Raw genomic sequence first — 19386 nt, forward strand, 5'->3', positions numbered from 1 at the left:
GTGGAGGTGAAGCACTCTCTCTCTCTGTCTCTCTCTCTCTCTCTAGCCTAAGAGGGCCAAACTTGCTCTCAGCTCCTCGACGGGAGACGCTGAAATATTAATCGCCACGCTCCAGCCGCAGACTAGTGAACACAATCGCTTCAAACTCCCACCCTAATGAGTGTGTTCATGAATGGCTAATGTGCACAGATGGGGGGCTGATGACTGGATAGATCGCAATGGGGAGGTGAGGGCGGGAGGGAGGGAGAGGAGGATGGGAGGGAAGGGGGGGACAGTGAAATTTCGGCGGGGTGCAGTAGTAGCGGGGGGGTTCGGGTGCAGAGGCATGCCATGACCTTTTAAGAGCCTCCTGAAAACTTAATTAAGACTAGCCCAGCTTTACTCTTTCCTCCTTTCACTCTCTCCCACACACACACACACACACACACACACACACACACACACACACACACACACACACACACACACACAAAAACCTTTTCTATGATCCTTCATTCTCATCCTCTTTCCATGCGATTGTTTACCCTCTTGCCCTTTGCACGCACACCCCGCTGAGCTGATGCACACTAGATTTCTGGGAAATAAAACTTGAAAATGACTCACGCTGTCTTTTTATGAACACGTCAGTTTCTCGGTCAGGTTAACGCACGTACACATCTTGAGATAAACAAAAGCTCGAACAGACATTAAAACTGCAGAAGCAGGTATGTCTTCCCTTGCCCCCTACATGGAAACATCTCAGAAAGAGGACGAAACAAATCCACAAGGCTCTGAAGAGCAAGGTGAGGAGCTCTTTCACCTTAGATGCCATTTAGCTCAACAGAGAAGGTGGCGTTCCATCTCACTGATGGGTTGAATCCGAACCTGCTTGCAACGCAGGGCGTGTAGGCCGGGGCGCCCTCTCAACTGAAGCTTGTTGATTGGGAATGACAGTGCTTCACATTCATCATTTATGGCTGAATCTGACCTGGTCTTTCACCCCTTATGATGCGTCTTACCTCAGTATACCTCCATTGTCATCACTGACTACTCTCCTCATCCTCATTTCAAGTACTGACGTCACAGACATTTTGATAACATGTGGAGAGTAGAAGAAATGCGGGTTAACGCCTCTTCCCAGGACTCTCCATTACCATAGAGGCCACCTACGGATTAAGAGCACCCAGCGTGCAGACGCACATACAGACACACAGACACACACACACACACACACACACACACACACTCATGCAATGACATGCATACACTCACAACATCTAATTAGAGGAGTGAGATGCTGTGACCTAATTCCTAACCTCTCCTCAGCAGTCAGGATCGGGCCTCTGCTTGGATCGGTTGGATTAAGGCGGGAAAATGGAAAGTGCCTCACAGTGAGAAGTATTGAATTGAAAAAGGGTGGGAGGTAGAGATGGGATGTTATTTTCATGTATAAAAATTGCTGCGATATGCTGGACACCGTAAGATTAAGTCTTATTTAGAATGAATGTCTTCTCACTTCAAACATAAGATATCATGCTTCACTGTAGTTAGCAAACCTTTTCTCCTGCAGCAACACAAAACCTAAAACTGTTCATATGAAACATCGATCGCTACTGCAAATTAATTGCATATAAAACTCTGCAGGATACAGGGTTGAAGAAGCAGAGATTGACACAACTTGGGCAGCGTCACGTGACTGCAGCTGAATTGAATGCATGACTTGTTCGCAACAAATTAAGCAAAAAATAATAAACTACACAGGTTTCTTTCTTTTATATGTTGGCTATTGGAACTATGCCAGGTTATTTGTTGACTGTCAATTTGAACCTTGAGGTAAGACAAGATGCTCCATGGAAAGTTATTTAAAAAAGAGAGTTTATTTGAATGCTTTCCAAAGGTATCAATATAATTTTTTAGTTAGAATATAATTGTGTGGAGCTGTGCAATCAGTTAATTCACTGAAACTCATGATTCCTTGAACTGGTGCTGCAGCAGTTACTGTAGTTCAGCAACAGTTGTAACGACGCTCCAGTTTTTCTCCAACAGCAACAGCTCCACTGAAGTGAGATTCTGTGTTGACAGTTTTCCTATAGTAAGAATTGGAATTATGACATGGGATTTATTTCTTACAGTTATGAGTTCATGTTTGGAAAATGTTTTTAAAAATGCAGGGAATCATGCCCTCCATCAAATATTGGATTCAATGTAGAATGTAGAATTTCATTCTAGGAACCGGTGCTTCACTCAAGATCAGACAAAGAATATAACTAAAAGCAAGCTTCCCATATATCGGGTATCTGAGTAAGAAAATCCTACTACCAAAGATTTGTCCTCCTTACCTGCAGATGCCACATGATACTGGGAGAGAAGATACCTTGGTGCAGACAAAGAAGGAACCGCACTGCTGTGACACTCACTTTAAGAGGTTGAGTACAAGAGAAATCTGCAATTTCACTTCGCTGTCAACAGAATACCTCAACGAATGTTTCTCTAATTCTGTCATCTTAATTGCAAAATAAAGCAGATTACATATGCAGTATGTCAAATGGCTGTTTTGCAGCCCTGAACCTGCAGACACAAACTGAAAAATTCAACGTCGCCTGGTATTTCTATGCAAACCATTTTGTATCCATGGTGAACTTTACTTTAATGTCAAAATCTACAATGTATTTTCTGTATGTATTCGTACTGTTTTCTCATTTTCACCATGTCCACTTTTAAAAATTCATTTGTCATCAAGCTCGGAGGCCAAAAAAGACACTAGCAGCATCATTAATGACTGAGCTGTACCCTGTGATTACCTCGATGGCCCACATCTATCCATCACAGAAAGATTCCTGAAGGCAGATGTAGCTGGATGGAGGCATATTTACAGTAAGTGCGTGACTGTGAGCACCGCTGAGGGGTTCTCTGTCTGTGTACGTATGTGTGTGTGTGTGTGTGTGTGTGTGTGTGCGTGTGTGGGTGTGTTTAGAGAGGGTGATGGTCACATACTCACACACACAAATACACATCTGTCAGCAGCTTTGCATGAGCTGATACATGTATGTGAGAAAGGGCTACACCTCTGTATGTTGTGTGTGTGTGTGTGTGTTTATGCGCGCGTGTGTGTCTGTGTGTGTCACAGCACTCCTGGAAGGGGGCTGCAGCGTTTCTGCCTGAGTGCGACTGTCAGTGGGCATCACTCAGCCCGGCAGTGTGGCAGGACGCGAGGATCATTAGTGGAGACGGAGGGAGTGAGAGAGGGAGCAGAATGGAGGAGAGTAAAGGAGAAAAGGGGAGAGAGGGGCAGTGACTGTGTGAGTCGGGCAGTGCGTCTTAATATCCGTCTTGAAAGCATTACACACACGGCAGTGCACTTTCCTCTCAGTCACGCAATCGCCCCACCGCAAGGACCCCGGCGTGGCCCCCTCCTCTGTCATTTTCTCCCCTCTGTCACTCTCCCTCCCTCCCTCCATCCATCTATCTTACCCCCTCTAACCCTGCATCTCTGATTGACCCTCTCTGTCCCTCCCTACATCTCTAAAGTCATGCCCTCACTTAAGCACGGTGCGTTGCAGCTTTTCATTTCCCTAGCTCCAGATTTATCCATGCTACTTCACTTCTTCGCTTACATCTTTCCATTTCAGCCCATTGCTCCCATTTTCACCCACTCCGCATCGCACAGTCGATCTTCTCCTTGCACTAAGCATCATTGCTACTTGACCTACTCTTAACCGCAGCAAGGTGAAACAACTGTTCTACACATGTGAGACATAAGCTCTTTTCACTTCTCTGGACTTCGTTCCTCACTGCAGCCCAGCACTTTACCCCCCTGCAGTTGTTCGTGCCAGCCTTTTCCTCCCTCAACCCCCTGCTCATTCATTTGTACATTTACCCATCAATCCATCCATTCATCTTACACTTTGTATCAGTGTACTTTTTGTCTGCAGCCATTTGTGTTCTTCTCCACCATCCATCCCTCCCTCTATCATTCACCCACTGTCTTTATTCGGTGAGGTCCTTCTGATCTCCCTCTATCCCTCAAGGTCTGCGACCTGTGCTGCGATGCCCTATGCTGAATACCAAAATCAACATGCCTGACATTTAAACAAACTGAACTGCTTCTACAAAGTTAGCTGTGTTAGCACGAGTGCTAATTCTCCCTCAGTTTGCTTACTCAGTAGGTTCCCAGTTTCAGGAATCCATCTGTTTGCTTTACAGTTGTAGCATTTATCACACACAGATTAGGCCTTTACTGTAATACAGTTGTCCCACTGAAACATTTGTGAGCTTGGTGTTGGCACCTGCTGTCAGTGTAGTTTAGCATTATAGCCACGCTGATGACAACAGTGCAGCGTTATCATGAGGTTAAGCGATGAAATCTGGCCAGACGCCAGCTTTGCTGAAAGACTGAACTTTTTTGGATGGCCATGGCATGGAGTCGGAAATTAAACTGGCATGTGAGGCATTTGCAAAGGAAACATGTGACTGACCAGGTGCAACAGGGGACAGTGTGACAGCTATGAAGCAAACAAGGCCACTGAAACCTTCAGCTGCGCATATGTTTTTGAAGAGTGGCACATGGGTCCCATTGGACTTTAATCCCTAAAACAGACACCCCCATTGTAGTTGCACAAGCCCAAAAATAATGCACCCACAATAAAAAGGTTACTGTTCTTCAAGCAGTTTGATTACAGTCATAAGACTGGTCTCCTCTGAAAGGTAAATTTTACAGCGAAAAAGTCAGAATAAGATACTGAACCAAAAGCCACACACAAAGCCTTTTTTTTTTGGCATTAAAAAGCGAATAAAAGTAGGCCTGTAGTAGAAAAACACTTTGGAGCCAGAGCTACAAGTCTGAACCAATTCTACGTCAACAGCTGTTGCGGTGATATGGGGATCTTAAAATGCTTTGCACAGATAGAATCAAGAGACTTTCAAACATTGTGTAATTTGCCATGGTTGTATGAAGATTGAGCCCAAAACACACCTAAAGTAACGCTGCCAAGGACAAAGCATCCCACAGGTTCGCCAGTGTTTTTTCAATGGTTAAATTGGACGCTAAAATCTGATGCTGAAACAATTAGTCAGTTTAGCAATTAGTTGATTATTTGATCCACAGAGAGTCATTTAAAGTCATCTAACCCTTTATGTACCTCTTATTTTGTGCACAAGTCTGAAAATGACATACCCAAGATAAAACGGTTACTGATGTTGAACCCTTTTTATCACAGGAGGCAACTCTGAGGAGTTCACTATTAAAATGTCAGAATTAATCTATGACAATATAAGTTATTGTCTCACACTTTGTACATGCCACTGTTACTGTAGTGATGTTGGGATCTTTTTCAATCAGTGTATAGTTTGTAAAGGTTGTAACTGAAGATTTGGATGAATGAAAAATGCCAAATGTTTATAGACAGCAGCTTCTCCGGTGTGAAGATTTGCAACCACTGTCTGTCTCATGTAACTGTAACCAAAACAATACAGATATCATTGGTCTTTAGATGCTTGCAGGGGGCTTTTGTCTTAATGTTCTCTTTGTTTTGTAGATTAAACAATTAATCTATGAATCAAAATAATCTATAGATTAAGCAATAAGGAAAAGTCTGTAGCTGCAGCCTCAATTATGCTTTTATTGGCAATTCTATTAGAATTCTAATTACTGATCTTCATGGTCAAACAGGATGTAAAGCTCCAAACCACATCAATTGCTGTTATTAAATGTCCATCCAGCCCATACTTTCCATTCTTTCATCATAGCTAGGTAACAAAGCAACCTATGCCCTTTGCTATATACCTCTGTCACTATCTTAATGTTCACACACGTACACACACACCTCTGACAAAAGGAACATCAATGTTAAGCTCTGTATTCCCCCCCCCCCCCCCCCCATACAAATTCCCTTGCATGAGTTACAACCTTTTCCTAATCACCATTCCAGACACACACAGCCCTGGAAATGTGCAAAGACGGCTCCACATACATACATACACACACACACACACACACACACACACACACACACACACACACACACACACACACACACACACACAGCCTTGACCCCGGCAGCATCCCCTCAACTGTCCCTCTTGCACCTCCTTACCACTCATCTACATCTCTCCCCGGCCGGTCTTTGGGCATGATTCACTTGTAAGGATTTGAGAAAAGACTTCGCTAAGCTGATTGCTAAAGGGGAGGGGGCAAATTACCGTTGCACAACTGCGTAAAAACCTTCTTGGGTCATGATTTGCCTTATGTAATAGACTGTGTGTACGTGTGTGTTCGTGTGTGTGTGTGTGTGTGTTCCCGAAATACATTTCCCCCCTGCAGCCCCTACCCCACGCCACTTACCCATTTTGCACTAATTGAGGGATCTTTTTTCGGAAGCCGTTATTGCACGCATTTAATTATTTATTTTGACGGGAAGCAATCTGGTGGCTAGTGAAGGGATTGTGGATGTGTGTGGATGTGTGTGTGTGTGTGTGTGTGTGTCTGTGTGTGTCTGTGTGTGCAAGTGAGTAAGAAAGTGAGAGGGAGAGAGAGACGAAGCAAGACTAGGTCAGTGCAGCTTTTTGGGTAAATGTGTATGTGTCTGTGTATATGTGTGTGTGTGTCTGTGTGAGGACAGAGCCACTGTAGGCTAACTGTACCGTGTGTCTGTGGGGCTTTGCATGTATGAACAGTATATGAGAAATTTACTGTGTGTGTGCTTGTATGTGCATGTGTGTTGCATCTCAGAGTGCGTGGCTTTCTGAGTGCAATGGGAGTGCACTAATGGACGCACACTTGAGCTGAAGTGTGCAGAGTGTAGCTGAAGTGCAGCCAAGTCTGGCTTCCAGTCCTGCTTGGAAGCCCTATAATCTACTCTCTACTATTCTAGCTCTCTTTTCTCGCACACTCCATTTTCCTCACTTCCCTCTACTTGTCCTTCTATCTCTGTCTCTCTATCAATTTAATATTTTCATCCCCTCCTCACTGAGGACTGAGCCAGCCGCCCCCGTCTCCCCACTGTCTCCCTATTAAATCTCTTTATCCTGGTTCTGAGAATGAAGACACGTGGATCAGCATCGTCGCTGGCTGGCTGCGGACTTTCCTTTCTTCTTGGTTCCTCCCCTCCCTGCTGTGCGGTGAAGAGAATGAAATAAGGGAAGACGACATGTAACCACCAGTAGTCTTGACCTTTATCAAGCTCCAGCGCCTGAGGCACGGTGAATGAGACATTAAGAAAATGACTGAGCATTATTAACCCCTACTTACTTAGACACACACACATTCAGACACACACTGTCTGGTCTGAACAATGGCTCTGATGCCTTTTTTTCCCCCTTGGCCTACACTTTTCTGACACTTAAGGATAAGCTAAAGTCAAATTATCAGACTGGGAATAACACTTATGCATTCTGGATCACGTCACTTTAGAGAGAAAAGAATGGCGAGACAGGCTCGGCCTGCCAGCCCAGATTGTTAAACTGTGATTGATCCCTTGTCGAGCTCCAGCTTCCCAGCACTCCTGCGAATGCCAAGTCCTGTTGTGAACTGGCGCTTCATTATAAACCAACTGCACAAGTTCTTCAAATGATGCATCAGCCACTAAGAGAAAGCTGAACCTGTGAGGGCCAGATGTTAACCCTGACAATTGCAGTCCCAGCCTCGCTGTACTTCTAATGATAGATCATTTCCCTGTCTCTCTTCTTCTTCTTCTTTCTCTTTTTTGCCTGTGTGCACGACTGGCGCATGTGCATGTGTGGCCATCCTTCTACTCCAGTCAATCAATGAGCAGAGACAATTCCCCGAGTGACATTTACGGAGAAGAAAGAGAGCCATTTATCACTTTAGTTTTGGGATAATAAAAGAATGACTGAATGAGCCAGTGTGTGTATATGTTTGTGTGTGTGTGTGTGTGTGTGTGTGTGTGTGTGTGTGTGTCTGTGTGTGTGTGTGTGTGTGAGGGAGAGAGCAGGCAAGAGAGAGAGAGAGAGAGAGAGAGAGCTAAAGATGAAAAGGGGATTTCAAAAGCACATGAAAGAAGCAGGAGGAATGAGCGAGGGAAGAGGGAAATGAGTGATAAAAAGGCTACTTTGTGGGGAGGACTGAGAGTGTGAAATAGAACAAGTGAGGAGAGAAGAGAAGGCCGTGAGTGACTGACAGTGAAAAAGAGAGCACGAGAAAGGAGGGTAGGGGGGAAAAAAAGGCCTGGGGTACGGAAAGAAAAAAGGCAGAGAGACAGAGGAGAGGGGATTGAAAAAGGCTCTCAGTGCAGAGAGAAAACGAAGGAGAAAGAGACGCAGATGAAAAAAAAGAGGTCCAAGAGAAAAAGAGAAAGGGAGAGGAGACAGTCGGAGACAGAGCGAGGCAGACGTGCTGGGTTCATTCAGGGCTACGAGCAGACTCGGAGTTCAGACCTCACACGGTCAGCATACTAAACACCGGACCCAGCGTCCTGACCCAGATTCATGCCAGTGACATACAAATCCAATTGGGGAGGGAAATTTCAGCCCCCCCCTTGCCTAACCATACCTCCCCTCAAACACACACACCCCTTCCCCCTCAACCCCAGCTGGTCTCACAGTCACCTCATAAACCCAACAACCTCGCCCCAATCCTGTAACCTCCCCACACATATGCTGGCTCCCACACAGATTTGCTCACACATGGCTTGTTTTACACATACAAATGTACAGGCCCAGGCATAACCACACATGTGAAATGATTTCTTTTCCAAGGTCGGTTTCCCTCTTTTCAGCTCAGGTGAGACGACATTACACCTCAGTGGGGCGCTATGCCGGTTCCTGACCAACCGCTACCCGATGTGACCTCCACAGCTCCATCCATCAGCCATGGGAGCGTGGTTCAGCCGCAGCATATCCACCAACCATTGGCATAACAAGCATCTTTCTTGAACATAACTCTTGCTGCTCCTCCTCTCTGCTGCCTTCTTTTCTTTTTTTTTTTTTTCCATCCACCTGCTCCGATTCGTCAAAGTTAACTACATTTCCCTTTGTGAGGCGGCTCCGTCCATCACTCGCCGGGACCGCCAAGCTCAGGTAAACTGATCGACAGCCCTTATACTCTCCTCTTTCCACTCCCACAATCCTTTGGCTCATGACAGGGGCTTGATGGACAGGTGGAGAGGAGCGAGAGACCCGGCACGTGGCTGCCTGGAAAGGGTCTGGAGATGGAGCGTTGTGAAATATACCGTTTAGCTCAGCATACATCATCTCTTTCTCAGGGACAGACAAGGCAATATGCGTGTGCATAAACACACACATTTACACACATGCACATGGCCATCAATCCCTTGCATACATGCAGGAAGAGATATCCGACGAAGAGAAAAATCGAATTAGGAAATATGGCCACCGTGATTTGTTGGAAGCCAGTTTTGTGGCCGGGAGAAAAATACAGCTTGGAGCACACTTCATCTTATAGCGAGAGCAAAGAGGGAGAAGCATCTGTGTTGTTTATCTAAAGCCCCCATCTAGTTACAATGGCTTGATTTGAAATATTCATATACATGTATGACAAGATCAGGCCCATTATGTTGCTCTCTCAGCGGGGCTTCACTGAATGGACTGAATGGAAACCCATCAGTCAGTGTAAATTATGAAGACAAGATACATTACATAAGCCTATAGATGGGCATGAAGAGCAGTATTATTGTAGTCTGATATCAATCATGGCCACACACATTCTGTAGTGTCATCAGTATGATAACATGCTATAGGCTATTTCAAGGATAAATATGCCATTATAATATGTCACAAGGCTTATAACCAAAGGAAAACACATTAGGCTTTGTGCTGCCTGCATCACAAGGCATTATATAGGTTATGTTTTAGATGGATCTTAGTATAAAAATGGTACTTCAATCATAATGAAGTGTAAATCATATAGCCTACAAGTGCTTCAGCTAAAGATTATTTTACTTATCAATTCATGTTATTTTTACGATAAATCAGTTAATCGTTAATCACACCCACAACGACATCTTGAAATAGCTTGTTTTGTCAACAGACCCGGTTATAAATTTATCCAATTTATAATGATATAAAACCAAGAAACCTAGCAAAATTTCACAGATGAGAAGCTGGAGGCTGAAACTGATTATCAAAATTTGTTGATGAATATTTTTCTGATGATCAACTAACATGATTAATCGACTTAATGTTTTAGCTGTACAAGTGATCACATCGACCTGCAGATTACGTCTTTGTTGGCCAACAAAACAAAACATTCCACAGCGATGCCCAAACAGTGCACGGTCTGTATCTAATCAGAAATATATGAGGCACATCTTTAAGTACAAATAAAAATAGTATGTTCATAGTACGGCTATTAAGGTGTACACTAATATGGAGTAGGCTGGCCTGAGGCCATGATAGTGGGGCGAGTACTGGAGATGGAGCAGAGGAGAGTGGAGCAGAGCAGGCCCTGTAGTGCTGGAGAAAAAGACAGAAAGACTCGACCCAGCGTGACTACCGCCTGCCTGAGTGGAGCAGCCTGCCTGCAATTAAGGTGGAATCAGGGAGAAATCTGCGCTGCCTTGATAATGAGCCTCGTCTGAATTATTAACGAGAGCTGTTCCCCCGGGACCCGGGCTCCCACTGAGCCCATCAACCCCCCCCCACACACCCACATGCACACACAGACACACAGACACACACACACACACACGCTTCCACTCATACAGGGAAAAAGGGAGAGAAATACACTCAGAAACATCCATACACACACACACACACACACACAACAATCACACACTATGCACATTGACACAGATGAGCAACAAGCATGCCGCTACACACAGCCTGATATTTTTCTAGCACCGTGAGGGCTAACATTTTATTCACATGCTGAAGAGAATATCCAAAGCCATTTACAACGTACGTAACACAAACATTTCTCTGGGACGAAATGACTTCAATGACAGCCATCAGACTGAAACTGACAGACTCTGCTCTGTCTTAGAAAAAGCTATTTCAACATAGCTCTTGACTGAATCTGAAAAATATCTCACATATTAGCGGAGCCTTTGATGTGCGAATCCTGTCCATTCAGCCATCTAGCATGTGCAATAGCATGGGCATTTTCTTAACCGCATTACATTGGGAAACATCACATTGAGGTATTTCACTTCTGAGATGTAAGCCAGTTATTAGATGATGAGTCATTAATTGCGTATTAGTCATTTTGGAAAGTATGTAGGGTCATGAATGAAAAATGCTTTATTCTAAGAACTGTATTCTGGGAGAAATATTACTATTAACTCAGCTGACAAAGATCTGTGAGTTCCCCCTCTATTTTTGTTCAGCAAATCCTCTAGAATACAAGCAATGAATACAGAGTTTTTATTAGCAGGACTACAAGTCACAGGGATACTGGTGTCAATAGAATGTGGCTGGAGGGTAACTGAGCAGGAACATAGTGACTTTTACTCCAATTTTATTGAAATGGGGGCATTGTGGGTGTCTGCCTAGAGCTCACTAGCAGCACTACAATGACATGTAGACCCCAAACAGAAGAAGACCTCTCTGTTCCTTCCACCCCAGTTTCATAACCCATTCCCTGGAAATAAAAAGAGATGTGTTCTCATCACCCAGTACTGGTGTAACACTCAAGGCTGTCCCCGCCTCCCATCACATCTCCATGGCATCAAACTTACACAGCCTCGGAGAGAAACACACACCACATTCTGTCCCTGCAGCTGTGAATGGCTTTGCCAAAAAATCCGCAGGCGCTTACCAAAACAGAGCCACGCCTTCCTCAAGAGCCAATCGCAGAGAGTCAGACAGGTTTCGAAACAAATCAGACAGCAAAACAGCACCGCAGAAAGTCGCTTCCGCTCTCGGTCAGCCCCCTCCTCTCCCAAAAATGGTTCACCCCACCCAAGAACAGAGTGTTCCTCCATGGGTGGTTTTGAGGAGGCACAAGTGTGTTGTGTGTTTCGTGAAAATGTGTGTGCCTGAGCCAGAGGGAATAGTGGAAACCATCACCCTAAATAGTGCAATGCGAAAAGAATGACAATTTTCTATGCTTCACTATGCTTCTTCAGTGTAGGAGAAAATGAACTGAGGAAAGTATTTAATATTCTGAGAAATGTCACCAAATGGCAGTAAAAAAAATAAAAATAAATGCAGAACCATGGGTAATAAGCTTGGTAAGAAATGGTTCAACAACTGAAGTTCAGTTCAGCTGAGAAGAACATACAAATTAGTTCAACCCTGTCGAATTGGGAACTTGACGGTCTCATCCCCTTGTATTCTGCTCCAAAAGACCCAGTAGCTGAGAGGAGTCGAGCTGGGGAAAATCCAGCATTGTTATCCTATTATCTCTGAGATAATGTGTGATATGAGATTTCTCTTAGATAAGAGGAGGCACACTGCTTAAGGCAGCCGAGATCACTGGCAGGAGACTGCTAAAGCTCAAAATCCCGACGCCATAGCTCCCAAGAGAAAGACTCCTCACCTCAATTGGCCCTTGTGCTAAAAACCACTAAGACAGAAAGAATGTATAGAATGTCTAATGGATAAATAGATGGGTGGAGCGAAAGAGACAGGCGGAGAGATAAAAGAGGAGATAACATGGATGTCTGCTAGATGGAGTGATAAGGAGAGAGTGAAGTAATTTCAAAGGCAAAATTATATTGTTTTTCATATTACTTTCTCCTGATTGCTGTCTCCCGTATTTGAATGCGTGCCCATGCTTTGGTAATTTGCATGTACATTAATCATTTTCAGTGAGAAATGAACTGCCATGGCTGCCTGAAGGCTGCAAGGGGAAAGGCGGTGAGAACGGGCTTCTTGGCATCAGGTACTCGGCTCAACCTGAATATACTGCCTGAACCCAACCTGGCTCGGGCTGCAGGAGGCAAGGGGAGATGTAAGGTGCTCATAATCCTACACCATAAATCTGTCCAGCATGCATCATATGCTCTCATTTTGTGAGTGTGTGTGTGTGTGTGTGTCGCACTCTCAAATTACTCTGCTCCCCTGAGCCAAGACGAAGGATAAAATATGAATCAGCTGAAGTCTAGGATAGTTTCCAGTCTCTCCAGACTCCCCGACTATCATCAAGTAACACAAGCATGCATTCCTACACACACACACACACACACACACACACACACACACACACACACACACAAACAACAGACACACTCCGAAAGTTTCAAGTCTCCTCACTTCATGCTAAGCCTCTGTCAAACACACTCTTTGCTGCACATTTGACATTCATATCTCTCATATTTGCCAAGTGTCTCTCTACTGCAGCTGCCGGAGCCCATGCATAGTGACAGGATTACGAGACTCTGTCTGTCTGTTCACCTATAAATCAATTAGATAAAGTGATATGATCCAGCCCGGTTATAAATACGATATGTGTTTGGTGCCTTTACAGAAGATAAGGCTATACATATACTGTACCTACAAAGACATTTTCCTTGCACTTCTCTTCATTTCCCTCACATGCAGTTCATCTTTCCTTTTCACCGCCCCGCAGTCGCTGTCACATTTCTCTCTCTTTTTTAAGCTCCATCTCGCTGGTTTGTCGGATTTCTGTCAATAACAGAAGCCCCATGACCCCTTACCCTGCTGGCCCTGCACAGACCGCTACCTAAAGACACTTTAGAAATAACAGTCTAGTCACTTTGGATTAAACTGTCTGAGTGACTGCCTGGCACCCTCACCGACCTGCTGCGCTACGTCCGGGAATCTGAGTGCCCCGAGCGCTGGAAAAAGCCCTGCACTGTAAACACATACGGGGAAAACTGTGTTGTACATTATGTCAGGCAGAGACGGACAAATTCCACTGATTCACAGTAGTTGCAATTGCATCGCAGATTTTCTATTTAAAAATACTTAATACACCAAAAGCGTCTGAGTATTATGATTTTATTTTGTATCCCATAACTTACCCATGCTGACATACAAAATAAAGCAACCGCCTCCCCCCTCCAAAAAAGCATAACAATGGCATTATCTGAGCGCATTGAAGTTTATGAACTTCTGGGCGCCTACGGGGCAATCCACACACCAAGTTCCCTTTAAACCCCACCATTAGAGGCATTATGAAGTCAAGAGCGAGACTACACACCATTCTCTGCAGTGACATGCTGTCAGACCAATCAGCGGGCCCAAACACACATGCCTATAGAAGCAGACAGCCCCTCCCCCTTGCACTAGCCCCCACAAAGACACACACAACACTACCAACCCTGACACTTTGTTTCAATTGACATGTGCTTCTCTCACGCACGAATGCAGAATGCATCCACATGCACCCGTGGATGCTCACACTCAAATATAATTAGCTATGAAGACATAAAACACAACCGTACACACAGGGTTTCAGTATCAGTTGTTAACTTTAGTTCAGGATCCTGGAAAATTTTTTGGGTTGGATCAATGTAGTTACAGAGCACTGGAAAATAAAGGCCAATGAAGCTTCCACTAATCTACACCGCAGTTCTGTCTAGCACTAAAGTGGAAAGAGTTCACAAGTACACAAGCTTCACAAGTACACAATTCTACGTAACCTTCCTCCAGTAAGGAGCTGATTAAGGAAGCCATGACCTCAGAATACTGTAGCCTTCCTAGAAACCAGAAGCCATTAGGTATTTATAGGAGCTTAATGGTGCTGTCTAGGTGTACTGGCTGTCTACAAGCCATCATCAAGCCAGCATCAAATCCTTTCCAATAGGAGTCATGGCAGTATAATTTACAACATGCAATCTGCTTTTCGAGATAATTTTCCTACAGCCTCCGCCACGTATGGTCCACGTTCAATAAACTGTTTCAAGAGGTTCCTTTGCTTTTAGTTGGTCATCCCCCGCCCACAAACACCTCCAATCCCCCGCCCACAAACACCTCCAAACCCCGGCCCGCAAGCCTCCCACGCAAACTGCCAAGCTATACCACTTAATTTCATTTTATTTCATCAGCAGCTTACCAACAATTCTTTTATCTTTTTTTCCCCCCTTCCCCTGCCATGACGGAAAAAACAGACTGTTTTGCATCAAATGCTTTGCTCGTGCATGATGTTGTTGATTGAGATGAAAATGTAGTGGATGATACAAGTAGTGTTTTCCAACATGCAAATACTGCTGTCAAATATAATTGCCTGATATCATTTAAAATCACATTTGTGAGAGTGCACCTGCTTTGTGCGTGTGGGGGTGGGGGTGTGTGTAGTGGGTGGGTACAGGAATATGGATTCTGGTTCATGGACTCATTCCGGACATGTGACCACACATTAACCATGTCAAACTTAGTCTTACAAATTGACTTTACTTGTAGTCCTACTGTTAATCCCTCATAAAACAGATCATGTTTTATGAGTCCACACCCTTTTAATTTTATGATTGCCTAAATGAAATGATTTGCAGATAAATTTCTGTTCATGTAGTGCAAAAATTGACTTGCCGTAGTATGCAAAAATTAAGATTTATGGCCCTTCTGTCTCACAACTAACAAAAAAAAATATTCCACAGCGCTTCATTATGTATTCAAAATCCAGCTAATTCACATAGGATTCTTATTTTACGAGCCAAGTTCACTTAAAAGTTGAACACATTTATTGCACGAGAATGGGTAGGTGGTTGCATCAGAAATTAAGGTTTTAGTGTACATGCACGTATGCTGCTGAAGGATAATATTCCCATCAGCTGTTTGTTTGGTTCCTGTAAGTAAGCTGCACATGTGACTTCTAAGTGTATGTTTACATTACCACTCTGTCTGTGACCAAAACCAGGTCAGCCCTGATACTGACATTATGGCTGCCTGCTTTAAACAACTTACCTAATCCCCCATCATTACCTGGAATGGGCCCCATGTCTCGCCTTTAGCCTGAAATAGCCCAGGACCTCAGAATGCCAATGTCAAACCCCCTAATTTGCAGTTTCATAAATAGCAGACTGGGACTTTGGCGCTAAAGATAAAGAGGCCCTGTGGTTGAAGGCTCTCTTAGTGTGAGTGCAGGGCTAATGAAACAAAGTCTACCTGGAGACACACCTTAGCAGAGTTCAGTTTAATGGGACAGGCTTAAGGTGTCAGTCAGGTGCTTGTGATTATGTCTGAGGCCAACAGAGGAGACTCTAAGTGGTGACAGAGTTTATGTTATGCAACACAACAAGTTTTGACAAAAGACAGATACCTCTGAAAGACAAAAATATGAATGCACGTTGCTGCACATATGCCATTACTTTAGTCTTTGATTGTATTTGATGATATGAAACGCACCTAGATAGTTCTGGATGAGTAGGAATCGTACAATGCAGCCAACTCAATAATTCTTCCTGTAAGTAGTTAATGAGATAAATTTAGCAATGAGCATTAACGGTCTTCTCAATAATGGGTTTATGAGGTCCTCTCTAAATCCTGTTCTGTGGTTTTGCTTCAGTAAAATACAGATATCCTGCAGTCCCAAATATGATATGATGAACAGTCTAGTCATCAGATTCTGAGGACTGACGATTCATCTGCTATCATATTGTACACCCTCTACCTTCTTGCGCATGACCATGGAAATACTAGCCTTTTCAGTTGCAAACTTAACATCTAGTCACAGAGTCTCAGCTCAGCAAAGGTGCATCATCAGGAAATGCACTGCTGCCCTGCTGATCTCCCTACCTCCTTCTCCCTGTCCTCAGATGGCCATAATGAATAGAAACAAGATGAGGCTAGGAGCAGATAACATGGGCAGATGTCCAGGAGGTTACTCTAGGCTCTCAGCCAGACAGGCAGTGGTGGAGGACTGTGGTCAGTTGTGAACACCCCTCTGAATATTTACAGCTGACCTGTGATCTCCTACAAGTGTCCCTCTGTTGATTCCTGGATAGTTTAACTGTTAAGTAGAAGAAAATGTGTACCGACTATTAGCATGAATATGCATGGAGCAGTTTGTTCTATTTAACTGCTCACATTTATTCACAGCAGATATGAGGATAAATCATTAACCACTGTGGTCCTGCTCCTTGTGAAGGGATGTCATGCACTACTATCATGAGCTGCTCTGTGCTGCTGGGGTGAGCAGAGCCTTGTTACACACAAAGCAAGTGACTCCACTCCAGTCTATTACATTCTGCCATCTATGACCCATTAGAATGAATGACGGCAGTAATGAACTAAGACAAGATAACGCATGTCACCATTCATGCGTAACCGACACGGAATCCCACAGTGGCATGTGTTGCCTATGGCACCAGAGGTGAAATAATCATAATGACTTGGTGAATAAGAATAATACAATACTATCACTAGACACTGTGATTAACACGTTAAAGCTCCATCATGCTGGCCGTGTGTTTTATTCCTTACCTTCCAGCCAGCTGAGCTGTTACTGTCGCCCTTATCCTTGAAATAGGGCACATAACGGACCATCCAGTCGTATATCTGTGACAGCGTGAGTCTCTTTTCTGGGGTGCTCTCAATGGCGCGGGTAATGAGATCCGCGTAGGACTGGTTCCCCCACGCGTTCCGCCGCGAGGATTTGGCTTTGCGCAGCGGTCCGGTCACATCGAGCGCCGCGCCAGCCAGGCATGGGTGCGTCGCGCCTGTCGGTGCCGGGGCGCCGGCTGGATGCTTCAGCTCTCCCGGTGTTCCGCCCACGAGCCCCGCTCTACAAGCCGGGACGTCCTCCGGTTCCACCTTGATGTTGGCCAGTGGGAGACCCCCGCTGACCTCGTGTCCACCGGGGAAATCCTCCGGGCAAGGCAGCGGCCAGGTGCATGAGCGAGGCCGGCTTTGCGGCTCGAAATCCGAATCAACCTGATGAGCGTCTAATTCGTCGTCCTCCATCATCAACATTTACCCTTCAGTTGAAATGGAATAAATCAAATGAAAAGCAAGGGAGGGAAATACCTCCACGATTCCCGTATGCCACTGTCCTTAATATCACTTCACGTTGAAATTCGCTTTGTAATACGGCTATTAAGCTAAGACAGTCCGAATCAATAGGAGGCAATTCAACAGAGTAGAATGATCATGATGGATACAAGAGAAATCACAGCTTCGCGTGGAGAGATAAGAGAAGTAATAAAAGTAATAATAATTTTTCGTCCATTTTACCTGAAGTAAAAAAAAATCAAGTGGTGATCAAAATGCTTCTTATTTAACAGCCCACATCACCTCAAGACAGTCAGTCTCAAACGCGTGTCAGAGCCAGTCATGGGGGCTTTTCAATTCAGTTGCAGCAACAGATGATATTTCAGATAAGGAGCATATTAGCAAAGCAGTCGTCGATAAATCCTCCAGAAGACAACGGGAAGAATGGGGGAAAAGAAGGGGGGGGAAATCGCCAGGGCTGTGTAGAGAGCATCCACTGAGGCGATAATGCGTTATTACCGTGAATTATTAAATCTTCCAGTCTGCGCGGATTAAGCTGGCAGCGGCACATTCAAGTCCATTCAGCCTGAACAGCACCCAACTGTCTGCAATTATAATGAAGAGGCGTGCGCATGTGACGAATCGATAAATTCCCAGTCTGAAAAATAGAAAGAAAAAAAAAATAGTCCAGCAATCAAATCTCGTATCCACTTGTCAGGAGGACAAAATTGGCTTTTATCACACCTCCTCTTGTTCCCCTCTATCCCCCCTTTGCCTCTCTCACTCTCTCAGATCCCACACATGTTCTCATTTGCTTACAACTCGTTCCGTCGATGTGAACTGAGGATGACGCGCCGGCGCTGTAGTGAAGATGCTGCCAATTGGAGTGCGCTCACGAAATCAATACTCTCTGAACGTGATTACAGTGAAATCCCGAACTCTCTCTCTCTCCCTCTCTCTCTCTCTCGCGCGCTCCCTCTCTCTCTCTTTCTCTCTCTCTTTCTCTACCATCTTTAGTATGAACGCAGGGAGAAAAACCCAAATTCTTAATCAAAACTAATAATGATCTTTCTGGCAAAGAACGTCACGCGGCGCTTTGTGTGCCAGCCTCAACGTCCAGCCGCGATAAGACAATGTGAAAGCCACAGACTGGAGAATTCCTGCACAATCTCGGCGCGGGCTTTTGTCTGTATTAAAAATACAGTGTCTGATCTGGTAACAAATTGTCCCGTGCACCGTGTGCAGCGTCCAAATGCCCTCCAGGGAGAACTCGTGGTGTGCAGGAGGTTTCACCTCTGCTGATTATTTGCGGGCTATACCTCAGTGAGTGTAATTTTCTGTGCCGATTAGACAGATTTAGTACAGATTAAGAGAGATTAGGTAACCCTAGATTTTAATCCGGGAGGAGTGAGGTGAAATGGGGCTTTTCAGAGGCCAGAATGAAAAAAAAAATCTTCTCCAGCCAAAGTAAGGAGAAATAAAACACTTGAATCTTATCATCTCAAATCACATCCTGCAACCCGCAACGCCAGAGACGCAGCTCTGGCAGACACATCGCTGGTCAGACCCGTGTGCGTAATTCTGCTACACTGACCGAAG

The 19386-nt window shown here is 44.6% G+C and overlaps 1 protein-coding gene across 1 annotated transcript in view; it reads right to left on the minus strand.

Moving 5' to 3' along the window:
* LOC111651126 (forkhead box protein O6-like) overlaps positions 1–18711 on the minus strand; it is a 31712-nt gene extending 13001 nt beyond the window's left edge. The window contains exon 1 of the mRNA XM_023401081.2: positions 17281–18711. Coding sequence (XP_023256849.1) covers positions 17281–17769 — 489 coding nt within the window. The 5' untranslated portion in view covers positions 17770–18711. The remainder of the gene's footprint in view (positions 1–17280) is intronic.
* Positions 18712–19386: the final 675 nt, after the last annotated feature.

The sequence above is a fragment of the Seriola lalandi genome, unplaced genomic scaffold (assembly GCF_002814215.2).
Source record: "Seriola lalandi dorsalis isolate HSWRI2012SDOR001 ecotype SW California unplaced genomic scaffold, Sedor1 jcf7180002053444, whole genome shotgun sequence".
Lineage (NCBI taxonomy): Eukaryota > Metazoa > Chordata > Actinopteri > Carangiformes > Carangidae > Seriola > Seriola lalandi.